Source organism: Bactrocera latifrons, unplaced genomic scaffold (genome assembly GCF_001853355.1).
Source record: "Bactrocera latifrons isolate USDA-ARS-PBARC rearing strain unplaced genomic scaffold, ASM185335v1 scaffold_300, whole genome shotgun sequence".
NCBI classification, from domain to species: domain Eukaryota; kingdom Metazoa; phylum Arthropoda; class Insecta; order Diptera; family Tephritidae; genus Bactrocera; species Bactrocera latifrons.
The window spans coordinates 75,626-97,731 of NW_017536631.1; the positions used below are offsets into that span (position 1 = coordinate 75,626).

Here is a 22,106-nt window from a genome sequence, read left to right on the forward strand (position 1 = left end):
ATAAACAATATTATTTGATATTAAAAAACGTGAAAACATCATCGTTCTCTGTTATGAGTACATTGGGTGGACGCTCGAAATTCAATGCGCATGTGAGAGGATGATGATGTGTTTCACTTTTCCGATATATTAACTTTTCCAAAGGGTCTTCGAATTAAAAAAAAAAAACGGAAATAAACATAACAAAAAAGAAACTTAGATTTAGTTTGTACTTTTTCACATTATATACATACATACTTATGGACATATTAATTTGGAAGAGCTGGTTTAAAGAAGCCGTCGAGACTTTTTTCTTTTGTTTAATAGCTCCTGACAATTTTCGTGCATTTTTATTGTTTTCATATATCAAGGTATTGATGCATTCAACTGCTTCCGAAAAACTCACTTTCTGTTTTGGTATATCTTMCTCGATAACTGGTTCTTCAACTTCTTTGTCAGACACAATACAACAAAAGATACAGCAACCAAATTTGCTGAGCGCAAATATGATGATAGGATGAAGTCGGAAGATAACTCCGCTCACTCCCCATATAACGCTACTGTTCAAAACCACTTAAACCGCAAAAAAGCTTTAAATTTTAAATAACTTAACTTAAATTTTACCTCTTAGGTGGTATGAGAAGGCTTTATGGGGTCGAAGTGAAAATTGTATCTAGAGAGAATCCTTTCCTGACAATAGTGTATCTGTGTATGTGATCTGAACTTCCTTATTTGTTATTGATGTCGTTGTGGTGCGGGTACGGGTCTAAAAGTTTTGATCTCTTATGAAATTAGTTGAGTTATTTTTCATTTTGGTAAATCATTTCGGAGAAATTTATTCACCTTTTTATTCGGTAATACGTATATAAATATTATATACATTAATATCAATGTACAGTTAAACTTCCATAACTCGAACTACTATAACTAGAAGTACTCCATAACTTGAACTCTTAAATTGGCAATAGCGTTTAGAAGTTAAATTTCATACGAATTTCCTTCCATTGAGCGAACTTTTAAATTGGAGCGTGATTCGCTAGGGGGAAATCTCACTTTCTAAACAGCTGCTCACGTAGAAGTCGCTGCGCGCATTTATCTCTTCAAATGTTGCTACTACAGATTATATTGAGGTGGAAGGATTTATAACAGATGCTTTTTTATGCCAAACGAATATGTTCACTTTTGTGACTTTAAAAATATACTTTAAACACAAGTTTTTGACAACCGAAAATTGGATCGATCAAATACCCAGAAAAAGTTCGTTTTTTCATATATTGCTAAAATCGTTTAACAGCTCAAAGCTGTCGAACACAAATTGCTTTTCATTCTATGTAGTATGTTATTTAAAATTTCTTCATTACGCATGTCTACTGAGCGCCCATTTAGTAAACTATCTCTCTTGCTCTTCTTAATAAATCCTGAATTGCAATTACTTTTTAACTGTAGTTGCAAATATTTCACCAAAGCTACTAGATTTTATTATTCAGCTTGAACACAGTACATAAAATTTGCCTCAGTTGAATCAATTTTTTTCATACATAATCCCAATTCAATATTCTACCGGTTTCATCTTTATTTCCTGTTGTCAAAAAGTCACGTAATCAGCAAAATATTCTAGGTCCAATCCACGTTATGTTTGTATCAAACGCTCCTTATGAAACTTGGGCAAACCTAGTTACTCAAAATTTTGGTTTCCATGTTGCCATTAAATTTTCGTTCATTTTGGATGCAACTGTTGCTGATCATACCACCGTTGCCTTGACAAACGCAAATATTGGTTGCAGAATATGATGCGGCAACAAGTATGGGTAACAAAAGTTGTAAAAAATGTATGAAAGCTTATCCAAAAGGGAACTAATTGTGAAGCGAGAAAAGAAAATTATATTGGCAGTGACGTTAATCACCACTCCATTTGCGCCCGATCCATACATATGTATGTGGTAAATACGACAACAAAACTTACACCTACTTACTGGCTATAACAGTGATAACTAGAAGGAGTTGTGGTGGGGTGAAAAATAAATAAAGGGAAGTCACGTGATTTCGCCCCTAATTGATGTGCTGGTGTCGAACCGGTTTTGAAAGCAGCTGTACAATAGCCAGAAAACGTAACAATAATATCCGTGTAGTGCAGATAACCGTGGTATTTAATAACTCACAGCAACTGGAAGAGTTGAATCCGCAGTCAATTTAAAATTTGAACATATTCTGAGAAAATTCTAATATCAGTAGTTTAGTAAATTTTAGTAAAATGACAAATGCAGGGGAAACTGCTATATGTATGTACGCTTGCCACTATCCATTTCTTTTCTTCCACCTGCTATGACCTTTAATAATTTGATACTCGACATCGTATGTATGTATGTCGATTAAACAAAAAATCTTTTAAACAAGCGATCAACTCTACCCATCAAGCGTTTTCAAACTGCAACACTGAACGAATAAATAATTTGAAACAACCAAATAGTATTACCGTCGCATACCATGCAACCAATTCTAATGGGCATGCTCTACATGGATGCATGTTGAGAGTACAACTACAAGTATCATAAATAGCTCCACTTATTCTCTAAATAAGACATTTGGCGTTTGAGTAAGAAATAAGAGTTTATCGGTGGCTGCATCTTTGCATCATAATTTGCTCTGGTTTTGCATTAACTCCGAGCGACTCACACTAATTCGTTCTTTCTTTGTTCGTATCATTCCATAGAGCAGGGTAACGTCCATAGTATCTTGGTATTGAGTACTAAGTTTCGTACTCTGGAATATTGGCACGTATGACTGTGTGAGCACGATTAAACTTACTTTATTCGCTGGTTTGCCGTGGGTGTACCAATAAAACAATTCACTTTCCCTTAGATATTATACAATGAGCATAAGTTCAATGTACATATACATATGTATGTATATACGCATGTAAGTGTGGATAAGTGAGATGAATAGCCGAATGAACTCGTCGAGAATCCTAACAAATACATGTTTATTATTTTCATAAAATGAGTATGTAGGTATGTATATATAGAGGAAATAAGAATCTCATATTCAAATAATTTGGAAAATTGGTTAACTACCTATTTTCAATATTTCTTATTTCTCTTGTATATTTTCTTATTTTGAATTGGCATCAATAGCACAACTAATACAGTTGTACACATACATATCCATATAAAAGCATCACATATACATAAGTACATTTACATGCATTAGCATTGTAGTTACTAGCATTGGTTTTCATTACAAACGATMAAGAATCTTGATGCATATTGGTTACAACATCAAATTTCTAAACAAATGGTACTCTACTTTCGGACTATAATAGATTGAAAAAATTATAGCTTTTATTAACAAATTCATGTCAAAATAAAAATTTGGAAATCCGAATTTAGTAATCATTCTACATATGTGTATTATTATGACATTCAAAACTTGTTTTTGAGCGGCGTCGTTGTTTTCCTAATCAATGGTCAAAAACCATTCAAAAACAATATTTTCATGTCACATATGGCAACACTGTTTGTTCTCTGACGAAAAATAAACTGGCCTCCTCATTTTACTACTGACGTACTACGCTCATGATAACAACGACCGAACTCTGTTCAACTCACCAACGAGTGTAGCAGCCAGTAAGACCGCTAACTCGTTTTATGTATTTTTAGCTTCCTCTACGTCGTAGCTAGTCAGTCATGGATGTTAGAGCGGTAGAGTTCTCCAGTTTTTCTTTTGTTAATRTACAATTTTATGACTCATTCCTCATTCAACAAAATTCAATTTCAAACACGAAATAATCGAGTATACATATGTATACTCATATTATACTAAAGGGATAAGCGTATAGAAAATGCACCCTGTTCTTGATTCTGTGGAACTTTTACAAGAAATTTTCAAATGTATGAATATTTCTTTCAATTCTGTTGCAAAATATTTGAATTATAAAATAAGGCTTTCTTAATTAAATGCTTTTATTAAAAAAATAATATTCGTTTCTAATGATTTAAAATTGTTTATTTGCAGTTAATATTAAAATTTGTTATACACGAGAATGCTGCTCAGAGACTATGAAAAATGCACCTCATTTAAATTTTCTGAAAACCGAACAGAAGTAAAAATGATTCTGAATGTCTAATTGACAATTCATTGAATTTTCCAAAGGTTTTGACGTTAAGATTTGATGTGAAAAGTGATTACGTACTTAGATTACTTCGGTTATTCTTGTTTTATTCGTGTTCGACGCCCAATGTTCGGACCTTAGAGGTCAGAGGACTAGTGCGACGCGAAGGCGACGATAAAATCGCATCAGAAATTTGTATTTATGGATGCTGGAGGTATCCCTGTGTTTCAGAGCGCCAGCCAGGCAGCCGTCGCAGCCCAGCAGCAACAGCAAAAGCACCAGCAGCAGCGTCAACAACAGCTCAATTTACAATTGCAGCAGCAACAACATTTACAACACCATCAGCTACAGCATCAACAGTCAAGTTTAGGGCTGCATCTACAGCAACATCAGCAATTACAATCGACGCAGCAACAATTACACAATGTGCAGCAGCAACAACAGATACAGTTGCAACATCACCAGCAACATCAACATCAACAGGCGAATACGCAACCACAACAATCCCAACATTCTGCGTACCATCCAGCACCAGGAGGAGGTGCCGGTGGAGGAGGCGGCATTGGCTTTGGCGGCAGCGCAACTGSCGGCCCTGCAGGCGCAACTGGAACAACAGCTACAACAGCTGGAGCATCTAGCGGAATGGGTGGCCTCATCGGCGTCAACAACAATATCAACGGACCAACGTCCGGCAACCAGGGTACCTGCGGTCCGGAAGTTGTGCCTCCAAAAAGGCAGCAAATGGTTGATCGACTTAGACGACGAATCGAAAACTATAGACGTCGACAGACGGACTGCGTACCGCGCTATGAACAAACATTTAATACAGTATGTGAGCAACAAAATAGTGAAACAGCGGCGCTGCAAAAAAGATACCTTGAGAGCAAAAATAAACGCTCAGCTAAGAAAACTGAGAAGAAGCCCACAGATACGGTGTCGGCTGCGACTGCTATGATGGCAGGCAATCTGCAAAGCAGTGTACATGTGGTAAGTTTTGTATATTTCTAATCAATCTCTATACAAAAGAATCGAAAAATTTAATATTCAGAAAATTTGCAATGCGTTACAAAAATATCGTTTTTTTACGCTATCAATTCGCGGAAAACTTTTTTTTTTTTTTGCAAATTTTTTTTTTTTTTTGTTCTTTTTAATATAGTCGTGCTGATCAGCCTTTCTAACGAAGCATGTTAGAAGTCTCAGATTCTTCATTAAAAAACTGCAAAGTATTTAAATACGAGTGGTATATTTGTAAAAAGGTGGTGGTCTGACCATTCTAGAGAAACTGGGAACGTAGATGACAAGCCAAGAAGAGAGAGGAATCACGTGACATCTAAAAGTGAGGACGAAGCTATTGGCTTTCATTTTGAGAAGAAACTCCTATAGGGACAGAATTCAGAAATCTGGCATCAAACGCAGCAATTCTGTAACAAACCCCTACTTTCACACACACACACATTGAAAAAAGGTCGCATTGAGCACCGAAAAATATCAAGCCTGATTGGAGCAATGTAATATTTACAGATGAGTGAAATTTTGTATTGTTCAACACCTTGAGACGTGTGTGGCTAAGAAAATGACAAACATACTTGTATTTATGGATGCTTCTCTGCTCATGTATTTGGGGTTTTGAGGTGCTTCAAGAAAACATTTAACGTCAGCAAATGACTTTATTCGGCTTCTCCAACATACCTGGAATATGCGGAAAATTTAATTACAAGTTGTCATCAAAGATATCAGGCTATAATAGACAATGCGAGAGATTGGAGCAAATCAATATATTTTCTATAATTGGCATATGATAACGTTATTTTTTGAACGCACTTATATATTGCAAAAACTTAAAGTATTAAATTTTACCACAATAACACATGTTAATTTTGCTATTTTAGTTTTTTTGTGTATTGTGAAAATATGTAAAATATATATATTCTTTAAAAGAAACAGGAAATTATTTCAGTAGTCATGCATTATATAAAAGTGTATACGAAAAATAGCCACTGAAATGGGCATGAATGATTGCAGTATGCACAAAGTGATTAAGAATTTTATTGTATTAATTTTACCTCTCCAGCTTGAAATAGCACAGTGCATCGTAGGTGGAGTGAGTGTTTTTTGAAAAGCTGTGTTTGTTCCTGTAAACCAAATAGTGCTTATTATCGAGAAAGGATCTCTAAATAGCGAAAGCATAATACAAAAGAAAGTATTTCATCAACTATTTTGCAGCTATCCCAACATAACCAAAAATGCTACGGTTTCCGTAATGTATTATATCGGTATGTAAACAGTGAAAACATTGACAAAAATTTAGTAGAGTAAGATTGGGTATTGTGGGCTGCTCGGGTAATGTTTTAAGAAGCCTAGACTGGTATTCTTACTTATATGCTGTTGACGGAAATTAATTTTTGAAGGGCAGTAGAGTTGTTTTCGGTCGTCTAAAGTATCGATATTATTTTTCCTTAAAGTGATTGTTTCTGAAAACGGAAAATTCAGATAGCAGCTTAGAACTATTTTAAATAATGTAAAACAGTAAGAATTCATTTTTAATTACATATATACTTGTTTCAAATACTTTTTCCTACAAAGCCACTAATTGGGTACTGTCGGCTACTTTGGGTAAAGTTTTCTATATCCCACTTTAATTTAATTATTAATCTTAGGTTTTTTAATAAGCGGTTAAGGTTGAAATCATAAAATGTGTACACTTTTTGCGCCAAAGACATGTCGAGTGTCGCGCTCCACACTACAAAGAACGACAGGGAGTAACTTCTCTCTAACAAAGTAATAAAAATGTCACTTGAACGTTAGCCAGTACTAAATGAYGAAATTGAGTAGAGTTAGTACAACATGCTTTTGAAATGAAGTAAAGGGCCTCAGAAAATCCGTTTTCCCTTTGAGTTTCGGTTCGCTGAAAATATCAGGCATTGTAGAAATATACATACAAGTAACAAAAGAATGATATGGTCGTCAACAGCTGAGATCACCTGATTGAAATAGTTGATTTTTTGGAACAGTGATTCAAATAAAAGGCAATATAGGCCCCCGGAGGTCTATTTTCACCCATATAATATGTACAATACTAAACAAAACGAAAAAGTTTGTAATAATTTAAGCAATATGTATGTATATCTTATATTCTTCAAATATTTTTAATACAATAGAAACGACTTACAAATATTTTGATACAATAAATAAAATTTTAATCACAACTAGGTACATTTAATCTTTATGAATTATAATAATCGAAATATATGTATTTGAAAATTTAACAAAAACGTTTATACAATGACATCAGGTGCCAAATAAGTTTATGCCATCAAGCAATGTGCTGAAAGGGTTTGGGTTCATGGATTTTTCTAAGGTTCTGCATGTAAAGGAAAACGCTATGTTAAGGCGACATGTGCAGAAAAAATAAAAAACTATTATTTTAACGAGGCCCCATAGATAAATAAAAATATGAATCCAAGAAAACTAAGCCAAAAGTGAAAAAACGGATTAAGGTAAAGAAAATTGAAGGAAAAACTAACTATCAAATCCATTCTTTTTCTAATTCAGAAAAGTTTCTTAACTTAACTTTCAATTCTATTGAATAAATTTCTGAAAATAATAATATTTTTATTTACAGTTCTTGCTCTAAATAGTTTTATAAACAATATTTTCAAGACATCTCTGATCCATTTTTTTTGGAAGAAAATAATAAGACAATTGAACATGCGATCTAAAAAAAATCGTAAAATGGTACCCAAAATACCTGAATACCTATATTTGAGATATTTTTATTCAGTTTGATCTTTTATAACTTATTTGGACTATTTTTTTTTAAATATTTTATCTATTTAATATTTCATTATTTGGAAAAGCACAGCATACCAGTCGTGTCTTCTTTTCGCAACGTGGCACCGCCGGGGCCAATGCGCAAAGGACCGACTCATCGGATATAATGAGTGACTTATAGAGTTTGGTTTTTGTTCGTCGAGAGAGGACTGACTTCTCAATTGCCTGCTCAGTCCGAGGTAGCCCCTGTTGGCAAGAGTTATTCAGCGTTGGATTTCGAGGCTTGTTGTTAGTGTTAATACTGCTTCCAATATAGACGAAATTATCTACGACTTCGAATTTGTGACTGTGAAAAGTGGTGTCGGAGTCTAGTCGCGAGTGCTTCGACTATGTGTTTGTTGACAGGAAATATTTCGTCTTTTCCTCGTTAACTACCAGACCTATTTGTTTTGCTTCCTTATTCAGTTTGGAGAACTAACGGCGCGGATGTTAAGACCAATGATATCAATATCATCGGCATACGCCAGCAGCTGAATACTCTTATAGAAAATTGTACCTGCTCGATTAATTTCTGCAGCTTATGGACTCATATTAGGATAATAACTACTATATATGTATAGTGAAATCTCCTATAAACGGACACTGACAGGACCAGCCTCTCTGTTTGGTGAAAAGAGTTTCCGCTAAATAAACATACAAACAACTTTATGGCTGGTCACTGTGCACAATTAGAGGAAATGTCCGCTTAATATAGCGTATGTTTAATACAGCTTTCGCAGTACTTAAATGTTAATATCTTTCGATTAATAAAACTTCTTCTAACAGTTTGAACAGTATTCATGGCCTAACATTAGTAATGCTGATGAAAAAACAGTATTCACATGCATTAATTACGAGTGTACATATATGTATACACATTTATGTACATATATATGTGAATACATTCATTGAACTCATCGCACGATGGAAAATTAATGAGGTCAGCTTATTTTTTCAGTCACTCATTACGAAAAAATGCATACGTATACATATATGTATGTATGTATTGTACATATCGTGAAACATTAGTATTGGTGTTATTGGGTATACTTACAGTTTTAACTCAGTCATCATACTAAAAAAAATCATCTGTTGTAAAATAAACAAATATGTATTATAATTTGTTATATACTTACGTTATGATATAATCTTTCGATATTAAACAAGAGTACTTCCCAAGTATTATATTTGTACTTCTAGAATAGCATATTAATAAATGCCCAACTGGGCAATTACATACTTATGTACAGTGGTAAGCAAAAGTGAGTGAGAAGCAGAACTGTTAAATTTACTTATAAGCACTCAATGTGTCAAAAGGTAACGGTTAATTAGACTACTTATGAAGAATTATTGAGTATACGCTCAATTTATTCGAAGATTTCATAATGTGCAAAACTGAGTGCATTGCTCATATTTTAAGTTTTTAACCGTAAGTCAATTTTTTTGTTTTAGTTTAACTTTTTTACAAATGTCATTTTTTTAAGTACATATTAAATAATTAATGCTGAAAATTTGGTTGAATTTGATTTAATGTTGAGGAAGTTACAGATATTGAAACATAGAATTTTCAAACATGCACTCACTTTTGCTTGCCACTGTATATTCAAAAGTTTGGTGCATTCAAAAGTATGTATTTACTTATATACATACATATATATGTACCAATAGATTGTATCTAATATAGCATATTCTTCCCTAACTGGTTCACATGAGAAAATGACAAAAGTTCGGCTCTTTCGCAGATAACATTGATTTGCTCGCAAAGAAAACTTTACATTTCAGTAATGCCTTGCATGAATGACAAATTAAAACAAAATGAGTCTACCATGAAAAAAGATATTTTGATAAATCTGCAGCTACTTTACTACACTAAGCAAAAAGTGAGAACAAAAGAAACATATGTACATATGTATACCGAGAAAATGATCTGTCTTGATATTTTGCTGCAAAGGCAATTGACGATATTATTGCCAAATACCTTTCAAAGTTCTACTCATCTCTGGCAACATTATTTATACTCATCTGTTTCGCTGTTCCCAAGTACGACTCTCGTTGAAGTTGGTTCGTATTTGTTTAAGAGAAAAGAGAGCATAATATATTTGCAACATTTACTCCATAGTCGTTCTCTTTATTGAGTATTTGCGCATTTAAGACTTTTGTGTATATATATATCCGCATATGATTTTTCTATTTAAAACTTTATAAGATTTATGTTTTCGATTTTCATAGTTGTTTCAGAAGCCGCTTATATTTGTGAGGGCACTACAACTTTTAAACCAATCCACATTTATGATACACACATTGTTTAATATTACTCACTCAGACTTTTATTTGTTTACCGATATCGATCTAGTAGATTTAAGCCATTCATATTTATGTATGTATGTACATAGTATATATTTACCTCTATGTGCTTTCATTTCATATTCTCCAAGTGTAGCTTGATCGCTGTATATTATCTACTATGTAAATATATTAATTTTTATTGCAAATTCGTAGTAGAATTTATAGAATGTATTTCATGTTTCCGGCGCATTTCCTAAATTGTATATCCATATGTATGTACATACATATATCGAATGTCGATTACGTCTATATTAAATTTTTTKAGTTTGCAACTAAAATGTATGTTTAATATTGTAAGACCAATGAAAGAATGGGATATAATATAGTATGTATGTACATGTAAACATAGAAATAATATATAAATATATTTTTATTGTATATGTATGTATGTATGTATATGGTGTATCGCAAGACGAATTGCATGTGCATGCATATGTATGTACATATGTACGTGACTGTTCAGCCAACGAATATTAACAAAGTTTTTCAAGCTGGACAACTGAAAACTGGTAAATAGAAGATCAAAAGAGATTGACATTGTCATTATTTTCTTACTCTGAAAAAATTCACCACTTTCATCAAACATTTTATACACTTTTAAATTGTTTACTAAGAATGTTTCATTCATTCAAATCTATTGAATAACTTCATCATTATTAGACTTTTGAACACAAAAAACATACAATTATTTATCCAAACGTTAGGAATATAATAATATTGACCTTATCTCAGATATTGAATTTTTGACAAGGCATTTGTTGGAAAACAAATACATATTTCACTCATATATACATACGTACTTACAGATGTACTTATGTATACTTACATAAATGTATGTACATACATATGTTTGCGTAAAAAAAGTTCAGCGAGTACCCAATCCGTTGAAAAGATAAATTCATCAAATTATATGATACGGTTTATGGATATGTATATTTTTATATTATATAACTATGTAAATATGCTTAGGTTCATATACTTATAAGCAGTAATGCATTAAAAAAATGAAATAGGATTTGTATTAAAATTTTTTTTAAATAAAATCCCAACTAAAATAAAAAGGAAAAATCTGTATAATATCACAAGCGTATAGTCAAGAATTAAAAAAAAGTTGTTTTAGAATTAACATAATCATAATAGAACATCGGGATTAAAAAAAAATTTAATGTTTAAAGTAGGTATAATTTTGAAATAAAAAAATTCGCAACCCCGCTTATAACTGTGTATATTTTTTGTAATGTATACATGAATATATGGATTGAAAGGCTTGACCTAAAAGTTTTTTCCGTGAGATATACTCAGAWACTTACATACATATGTATATTCTTTAATACCAGAGAGCACACTATGCCATTGATTATAATGATAGTAGTGGTGAATTGCTGGTCCAAATATTTATATTCTCTTTTATTAACATTGATATCTTAGTCGATGTGAACCATCGGGCAGTCTACGAATAAGAGATGTTATGGACAAGAAAACGACAAGCTGAAATCTTATTAATTGTAAGATAATAAGCATATCAAAACAATGCACAACGAATGCTTTGTTTTTATTTAACAATGCAATTTATGCACACAAGATATCGCGTGGTGAATGTTTTACCAATGCTTGTAAAGTCCCTATATACATATGTATATTTAAATATTCRAAAGTTTTATCTCACCATGCAACCATTGCTAGTATAGTGGTAAGAGTTTAACTGCTTTAATAACAGAGTCATCAACCAAAACGTCAGTATATTGCTATAGGTTTTTATCAACACAAYTCTCGATCATGATAAAATGCGAGTACAAAAATTTTTTTGTCCTATTCTCGGTGAAAATTCAATCCTTTTTAAGTGTGATATTTAAAAGATGTTTCAAAGTTATTTATATTAAATAAATATTGATTCAAAGGAAGTTGAAATATATAAGAAAAATCAATAAACGCTCAATTTAAGAATACGTTATATTATTTCTTTTCTTTTTGATTCTACGATTTCGAATATTGATAAAGTTATATTAATGTTGGTAAACTCTTTTCACTCAGAAGTTATAAAATAGTTTGACAATCCATTTTTATTTTGATTTTGACAGATATTATGGTTAGACTTATAGTTTCTATAGCTTCCGCATGAAGTTTTTATGAGGGTTGTTTTCACTTGCAAATATGGATGTACATATGTATGTATGTATATTGTCTATTGTATTTTGGTTTCCCATAAGAACATCCCTTCATGGATGATGTCTCTATATTGCTCTAGCTTTTCAGCGTTTGCGCTTTTAACTGCTATTGACCATGTTAGCATTTGTATTCTGGTCTTTGATGGGTATCACTGGTTTGATATAGTTTCACTACATTTCAGTCTCTACCTTGATTACTGCTGGTGCATAAAGAAAACATCGTTTTTTAAATTTTTGAGATTTTCCATTTCTCCCATTCGCAATGTCTATGCCTCTTATTTAACTCTCATTGGGATGTCACCGTGGTTTCATGTTGCGTTGGGCAAATGTATGTATTGCATGTGAATTTTTATTTTCGCATTTCGAGTTCATTGGTGCGTTGTTATGCTTTGCGTCTCTGTTGCTGTCTCTTTAAGTGTTGCAGTGCTTTTCCAACTTTCTCACAATGCGTTTATTTTTTGATTCTCCTGTGACGGCGGTTGTGACTCTACTGCTGGCTGACGAAATGTTTGATTAGGTGACTGCCTCGTTGGCTTGGTAGTTCGAGATATATGTATGTAGCTGCTGTTGTCATATATCGGGAACTCCGCCACAGCCGGCTCGTGTCAGTACTCAATTGTCAGCCAAACGCCACACGACTAAAACACGGAAAATTTCAGATAATTGGCTTTTGGGATAACGAGAAACCTAAATTCATACACGATTAGGGCGACATCTACGGCGAAAACGATAACACTTGCCAAATAACACAATAGCAAGTTTAAAATTTTTAATTGAAATAAATCTAAATAATAAAAACAGTTTATAAATAAATGTACGTAGGCACAGTTTCAAGCAAGCAATATTAAAGTTATGAGRTATTAACGTAGCTGATGCTAATGATGGTTACAATTGCAGCAGCGGCGAGACATCGCATCGAATGCAAATAGATAGTAATACGCAAAGTGTGGAGGTGGTCAAAGTGACATCGGAAACAGTAGAGAAAAACAATAGTGCAACAACCTTTAATAAAGAAACACATAACATACCTATGACACTAGATTTACAATTAAAATGTTTACATTTTTAAACTAAAATATGATTCAGTGAGTGCATAAACACATGTACCTATGTAAATAAGTCCAATGCCAGGAAACGGAAGCCATTGTAATCACAAAAATTAATCCATATATTTGTTAATTATTTTCTCTTTGTAAAAAAAGGAATTCAGGCTTATATTAGTGAAGCCCCACTTTGATATTTTTGGAATAAAATCAGCCAAAAAATAGGGATCTCATGTTCAGAATCTGGGGTCTTGAAAATTTTTACCCCGATTTCGACAGAGATGACAGAAGGCAACCTCGGAGGCTCTATTTAAATTAAGTTTTACACCGATATAAAGTGAAAAATCAGATGAAACTTATAATTAGATATAGTTTATGTGGTRAGGGAAACATATTATGGTTTTATTACGTCGATCTGCATTTTCAACCTTCTCATGTTATCAAGGAGTATTTTATCAAGATATTTTAATTTTTACCCATATATCGCTTGCACAGATAGTTGAATAGACTTCCGGACTTTCAATTCGGTAATAGGTATTCCTAAAACATTTTTTACAAATTATTTCGGTCCCGACAACAAAAACAACGGTCATTTTGGGTTGGCCTTCTAGAATTGATCTATTTTTATCAGCATGATTCAATAGGTACTTATTCAATTATTCGAGTATATAAAGATATTTCTCTAACTAGTTGATAGAATTTTGTTTTCTCTCTAGCTCGTTATCTTTACTAATGCGTAAGCTAAATTTTGTTAGCGCGAAAAACCCGATGATTCGTTCGAATAGCGCTTTTTTATGGGCATAGTAATGGGTAATGATTCCGTTATTATACATATCTTTTGATACATACAATATTTTTATATTCGCTAATTCTAGTAGTGCAGTAATCTACATATATAACGACGAGAAAATCTTCATAATTGTATTTACTTGAGCAAAGAGAACTGCACCCACTTTTATTAATCAAATAAACCAATTCTACTATAATGAGTGCTAGAAGAGTCATTACAATAAATGTAATATTTCGACTTAAAAATAGGCAACTTTCATGTGAAGAACCAAAAGAAATAATTTTTTTTGCGATTTGAACGCATCAAGTGTATGTTGTCTTCAAAAAAATGTAGTTTCATTTAAGTAAAATCTCTACATTTTCATCGCAATAATTGTAATATGTTTTTCTCGTAATTTTATTAATTTTTACTTATATTTACTGCTGTCTGTTTTTACTTATAAAAACGTAAAATTAACTTCTCAGCAGAGACAAAGGGTGTAAAGGGTTTGCACTTTGAGCGGCAAAACGACAACTTTAACAATCGAGGAGGTTTAAATGAACATCTCAACTAATATACATACAGAATATAGCAAATGATATAAATAGTTTAAATTCGGTGTTATTATTTGTAATATGCTTAGTGTTAGTAAAATAAAAAAAGAATAAATAAATGTTTGTAATTTATAGCAATTGCGTTCAAAAAATAAACTGTGTTAATGAAATGGAAAAACTAAAATTTTTGAGAGAAATCGAATCAAATAAAATTCCGATTGGACGTTACATAGAAAAATCTTAAGGGAACACCTCGATGCTTCTCTTTTCTATGTCGACTTGCTTTGGAAGGAAATAAGTTAATCATTTTAATGAATATTTGGGTAAACCAACTTAGTACCTTATTGCATAGATATAGAAAGATGAATATATATACATATTTTAAAATTCAAAGTTTTTATACAAATGTTTTAAAACTGTGATACATACATTAATAGATAATCAAGTTTAATATGTGAAAATTATTGAATAATTTTTGATTTTTCTCATTATTTTAGCAACAAAAGTTCTTAAAACGGCCAGCGGACGACGTGGACAATGGATCTGAAACATTTGAGCCGCCACACAAACTGCCAAATAACAATAATAACTGCAACAATAACAACGGTTCTGAAAATCTAACGAAGTTCTCAGTGCATATTGTGCAAAAATTGGAGTTCACCACGTCAGCGGCTAACTCACAACCGCAGCAGATAAGCACGAATGTCACAGTAAAGGCGCTCACAAACACTTCCGTAAAAAGCGAGTCGGACGTCGGTGGGAACGGCGGCAGCACTGGCAGCGGTGGTTGTGGTGGAACGACTACTGGTCCTGGCGGTAATTCTGGTGGGCCGAATGATCCGCAAAGTGGCGGAATATCGAATAATGCTCGTGGAAACACTGGAAACAGCGGAGGACCTAATGGGGGGGGTGGTAATAGTGCTACCGGTACTAATATCAACAACTTAATGAGTGGACATAACAATTCAAATACAACTCAGAAGCAACAAAAACTTGGTCTTGGTAGTCTATCAAATTTAGTGGAATGCAAAAGTGAGCCCGATCAGGACTTTTCAGATCTGGCTGGATTAGAAAAAGAGAGTGGTCCAAATAGTAACTTTCCCGGGTTTCCCGATCTTATGGGCGATGATATCATAAATGATCTACAAGACTTCAATCCGGATTTATTTAGTTTTGATGAGAAGCCACTTTTAGATATTAAAACTGAGGATGGTATTAAGGTGGAGCCACCAAATGCACAAGACCTCATTAATAGTCTGAATGTGAAATCAGAAAATGTGATGGCGGATTTTAACGCAACATTTGGAAATGGCGGTGGGGGTATGAATGTAGGGGGTGCAAATAACGTGCCTAACGTGGCTAATAGTGGTGGTATGGGTGGTTCTATGAATGGACCTCCACATACCGATCCCCAAACGTTGAACAAAATGCGACAATTTTTAAATGGTCCTGATAACGGTCAGATGACATCGTTAGCTGCACAAACATTAAAACAAATGGCAGAGCAACATCAGCATAAGAACGCCATGGGCGGTATGGGAGGTTTCCCACGGCCGCCAATGCACCAGTCACAACAGGGGCAAATAATGGGGGGAGGTGGCCCAAATAATCGGTATAATGATTATGGCAATTTCGGTAGCGATTATGGTATGGGGCCCAATGGTTCACAACAGCAACAGCATTTGCCTCAATTTCAGCAAAAAGTTCCTGGCAATGGATCTATGGCTGGTTCGGGTCCGTTTGTTGGCATGCAACAGAGTTTTCTAGATATAAAGCAAGAGCTCTTCTATTCCTCACAAAATGATTTCGATCTCAAACGACTACAACAACAGGCTCAAATGCACCAACAGCAGCAACAACAACACCACACACAACAAAATCATCCACAACCAACACAAAACTCGCATGCCCCGAATGGACCTAAAATGGGACCAAATAACAACTCTGGTAGTTTCTCGAAACCTGGACAACCACAAACCCAGCAACAACAATACTCGCCATATAATTCCCCAATGGGTGCAACGGGCAATCAGAGCCCTGCCGGTCAATCATTTATGCAAGGACCGAATCGCAGTGCTTCAGGATCGGGTGGTATTAGTGGCGGAGTCGGCGTAGGGAATAGTTGTGGCAATGGCGGTCCACCTAATATGACGGCGCAGCATCCCCAGAACAATACGCAACAACGTGGAGGACCGCAAAGCGTCCCGCCACTAAATGTCAACAATGGTGCCGGTGGCATGGGTGGTGGTCCTAGTGTAAGTGGGGCGTCAGGTTCAAACAATCAAAATGGCAGCGGTGGTGGCATTAATGCGGGAGCGGGCAATGCTAATAGTTCGCAGAGTGGTCCAAATCTACATCAACAGCAACAACAGCAGCAGTCGACAACAACAACACTGCAAATGAAACAAACACAGCAATTGCATATTACCCAACAAGGAGGAGCTCATGGGATACAGGTATGTGACTTAAGGGTGCTAGTTATTCATTTGTATAAGGTGAGACCAATAAATAGAAAATTTGAATATTATTTTACAAGAAAATGGGTGGTTATCCAAAAAAAAAATTAAAAAGAAAATAATATGCGATATATTATCTTCATCGGGATATTTTATATGCATACATTCATATTTCATACAATTAGATATTATGGCATATCACAATTTCATTTAGAGTCAAGCCTAGAATAATAGTAGCACCCTTTCTATTAATACTAGTATAATAGTGCAATGAATTTCAAGAAAAGTTTCGAATAAAAATTGATCAGTAACAAATTATTATAAATCAGTTGTTATTGTGTAGACATATTAAATTTTTGTAACATAAAATAACACTGTGAAGTCGAAAAAACATTTCTCTAGCCTCCCAATCGCCTACGTTTGACCGGAAACGCCATAGCGTGGAAACACAGTTAAAACCATAATTATTTGTACATTCTTTGCTACTCTTACTATTTGAAGAGATTAAGTCATTATTTATTTATAAAACTCTCACATTTTACACTCTACTGATGCCGTGCTTTATATGATTCTCTCACAGTGCGCTTGTGCCCACTATTTTCAAATATAACTCTCTTAAAGAAACGATTGCATTCAGAAAACAAGTGTAATGTAACCACCCTAACAATACTGCCGATATTATTTTCCCAGTCAGAAGTTTTAATGCTTGACAATATTAATATAAAATGTTATCGCAATTTGTGTCCTACATAACTAACTTATACCTAAGTACATATATACATATAAATAGTAAGAGTTTTGAGTGCCTTTACCTTACCACGAAGGGAGCGCACTTCGTTGAATAATCGATATCCGAACTCGTGTTAAAAACATTCTGTAAGTAACTTGTGTGGTCTTTTAATTCTTATTTGCCTGTTGCTCTAGCAGGCTGTAAGTAAGAATATTTTGGCTCATGGTACATATGTACATATGTATATAAGAAATCAAATTGTGCATATGTTACGGCTTTTAAGAATATGACTATTTGGTCGTGGCCCAGCATCTAGTATTTATTCTGTTTGATTAATTTATGTTACTTACACGCCGTGCGATTTAAAATCAGAAATCTAAAAACATTGAAGAAGAAGAAAGTGCCAACAGTGTAGAACGCGCCATTGAGAGCTATGAACTTTCTCCCACGCAACTTTTTTCGACGTGGTACTTCGTTTTATATTTGAGTTATGAAATTGCACTTTGAAATCCAGCATAAGCTAAGTGGAATTCAAAATAGGGCTAAATCAAAATTTAAATTTTATAAACCAATTTGTTTAACATTCGTCGTCCCAAGCATGGCTCAAAAATGGCAAGCCCAGCAATGATCAAGCTCGCTGTATAACATAATATAAAATGATTTCATATCAAACGTAGACGTCTTAAAACTAATTGTCGCCACTTATCGTATATACATACCTACCAGAGGATGTACATCATATGATACCAACACGCCCATACTATATGAATGTATCTGCTTTCGGTAAGAAAAGATCGGCATATTGTTAAAATATTATTAAAATAAAATTCGTAGTAGTTTTCTTTTTATCGCCTTATTTAAAAAAAAAGTACCTATGTATATACAATATTTTGTCAATCTTTAATTGAAGGTATCAAGTGGTCAGCATCTTCATTTAAGTGGRGACATGAAGAGCAACGTATCAGTGGCAGCGCAACAGGGTATACAATTCTTTAATCACCAGCAGCAGCAACCTCATGGGTCAAGCGCTCAACAACAACATCAGCCACATGGTCAGCAACATCAAAATACTCAAAATTCACAACAGCAACAGCAATCTCAACAGCAACAAAATCAAAATCTAAATCACGGAAACGGTATTCTACCATAACTACATATGATTTTCTCTATTTAAATTTGTAATCATTTACAGGAGCTTCAGACGGCTTCTCCATTTCGCAAACCCAGTCACTGAATTTCACACAACAACAACAGCAGCAACATGCCCAACAACAACCGACACAGCAGAATCAACAAATGCCTTCCAATATGCGTCAACGTCAAACGCAGGCTCAAGCACAAGCGGCAGCAGCAGCTGCTGCAGCTGCATCTGCAGCCTTGGCTCAAGTATCATCGACGAATGTTGGCTCACCTGTCGTTCCGAACAACAATAACAATACAAATAATGGTGTACCTGGAGGTGTGGGTAATTTAATAGGACAACAGTCAAGCAGCGTGAGTGGTAATGTGCATGGTGGACCAGTTCCACAAAGTGTGACGATAGGGGGAGGAGGAGGGGATACAATTGGACCCAGTGGCATGAATAACATTTCGGGAATGGGCGGGAATGTTAATATTGGTGGAACGCATCAAATGGGTGGGACTAATGGTAGCGGGTTAGGCGCAATGATGCCTAGCAATTCTTTATCGCATATAAATGCCCAGAATGGACCAAATGCTGCTGCAGCAGCAATGATGATGGGTGCGACGCCAAATAGTGGACCCCCGATGAATATTAACCAAGCCAAATTCTTACAACAGCAACAAATGATGCGCGTTCAAGCTATACAACAACAGCACATGGGTGGATCGCGACCACCACCGCCCGAATACAAGGCTTCGCAAGCTCAACTTATGCAAGCACAAATGATGCAGCAGAACGTTGGCGGCAGTGGCGGACGCTTTCCCAATGCTTCAGCTCAAGCAGCAGCAATGCGACGAATGACGCAACAACCTATTCCACCCTCAGGTATGAAAAAAATATATACATTTATTATGATTAAAAGTATTTAATTGTCGTATTTTTTAGGACCAATGATGCGCCCGCAGCATGCGATGTACATGCAACATTCAGCAGTTGCTGGCTCACGTTCATCTATGGGAGCATTTAATGGTGCCATGGGAACACAACAACGTCCTCCTAATGTCCAAGTTACTCCAGATGGTATGCCGATGGGTTCACAGCAGGAGTGGCGCCACATGATGATGTCGCAGCAACAACAGATGAGTTTTGGTGGAGGACCTGGCGGCCCAATGCGGCAAGGGGCTGGATCATTTGGCGGCGGTAAATATATATATTACATTTCTATCTTAAAGTGGTAGTTTATTACTTGCTACTTTCCCAATCAGGAGGCTTTTTACCAAGTGCTGGTGGTGTTGGTCCTATGACTGGTGGTGGTGTTCCAAATCACGGCATGCAATTGACGCCATCACAAATTCAGCAACAAATGATGCGACAGCAACAGGTCCAGCAGCAGCAACAAATGTTAGCGAACACCGGTGGAAGCGGAGGAGCAGGCAGCGTACAGATGCAACAAATGCTGCAGCAACATCATCAGCAGCAACAAGGCGGACCCGGTAACGTAATGACTCAGATGCAAATGACATCATTACACATGTCACAGTCGCAACAACAAATAACAATGCAACAACAGCAGTTCGTTCAACAAACCGCATCGACAGCAACCGCGCACCAACAGCATACGCAAATGATGCAAATCAGCCAGAATGTGGGAAGCAGCAACGCAAGTACTGGCGGAATGGTAAGCGGATCGGTAGGAGTACCTAGTATAGGCCCCAATGCCAGCACCACTGGTTCACTTGGATCGGGAACAAACAACCTTGGGTCAAATAATAATAATATCACAGGAAATAACATGACTGCGGCTACAGCAGCTCAATCCACCAATACATCTACAGCTTCCAATACTGCCAATGCCATAAATCAAACAATTAATTCAGTGGTGGCCAGTTCTAATGATTTATGTCTCGAGTTCCTCGACAACCTACCGGTGGACAGTGGCAATTTCTCCACACAGGATTTAATTAACTCACTTGACAACGACAATTTCAATCTGCAAGACATTCTGTAAATCGGAAACCGAGGCGAATAGAAAACAAAGGAAGTGACTGCAGCCACATAAACACCTAGTATTCACATAATTGGACATTACATAACGGGTGAAAATAATTTTCATCAACTGTTGGAAAAAAATACTACTTTAAATCGAATTTGAGTAGCATAATTTATATACATATAAAAAACATACATACACACATACGCATATTTACAAATGAGCTCACCCTAACGCGGCATTACAAAATTAAATAATTTGCATGTGGTAAACTTAAGCTGGCAACATGTCTGGCTTCTGTACTGATTTTTGATATAGCCTCAAATATAAATTATGCATATATAGTTTTGTTTCGCACTAATCTAAATTTGTTTGCTGATAATATTCTTGAAAGTTAATAGTTTGCATTAATTTARAAACATTCCATTCGTCAAGAAAAATAATTCATGTATTACGTAAAGGGGATGGTTTAAATACACCCTCGCTCCTTATAATACACCTATATCATAATTATTGTTAATTCAATTACATTACTATAATGCTCTTTATAATTACATAGATATGTATATGTATGTATAACATGTACTTAAAAAGCATTAGGAAATAAATAGAACATGACAGCCGGAAAATTTAGAGAATCCATATAGATATATGTAGATATAGCGTAGCATACAAAAATTTTAATATTTTTGTTAAAAGTTTTGAATATTGATAATGTTTAAACAATATGCTCTTGGAAAACTTTTAATATGTATGTGTCCAAACTTCTGCAAATAAACACTCATATTGGAATGTATACGTTTTCGTGTAAATAAAACTGTAATAAGAAAAAAATTGGTGATATTTTTTCTATAATTAAATAATGTTATTAGCAGCAACACAATAAAATAAACATTAAAATATTTTGAAACTAAAAATACTAAGGAAAAAGTATCTTATAATTTCCAAAACGAAATAAAACAAACAGCGGTATAAACAAATGGCAATATTTGAAATTATTATTAGTTCTTGTATGAGTTCCGTAATATTTTTA

General features: G+C 34.6%; 2 protein-coding genes across 3 annotated transcripts in view; both read left to right on the plus strand.

Moving 5' to 3' along the window:
- The window catches only part of LOC108970559, a 26,565-nt gene extending 22,272 nt beyond the window's left edge, over window positions 1-4,293 (plus strand). The window contains exon 4 of the mRNA XM_018936016.1: window positions 3,991-4,293. The gene's annotated coding sequence lies outside the window, so the exon portion shown is untranslated. The remainder of the gene's footprint in view (window positions 1-3,990) is intronic.
- Window positions 4,289-21,944, plus strand: LOC108970558 (neurogenic protein mastermind). Of its 2 annotated transcripts, none has more exons than XM_018936014.1 (6): window positions 4,289-5,074; window positions 15,272-17,230; window positions 18,871-19,096; window positions 19,153-19,968; window positions 20,029-20,283; window positions 20,349-21,944. In XM_018936014.1, exons 1-6 carry the CDS (start codon window positions 4,289-4,291, stop codon window positions 21,089-21,091), a joined length of 4,785 nt encoding a protein of 1,594 aa, XP_018791559.1. In that variant the 3' UTR covers window positions 21,092-21,944. The 2 variants fall into 2 exon arrangements, with proteins under 2 accessions (XP_018791559.1, XP_018791560.1); XM_018936015.1 differs by lacking the exon at window positions 4,289-5,074 and adding an exon at window positions 14,942-15,097.
- The last annotated feature ends 162 nt before the right edge of the window (window positions 21,945-22,106 follow it).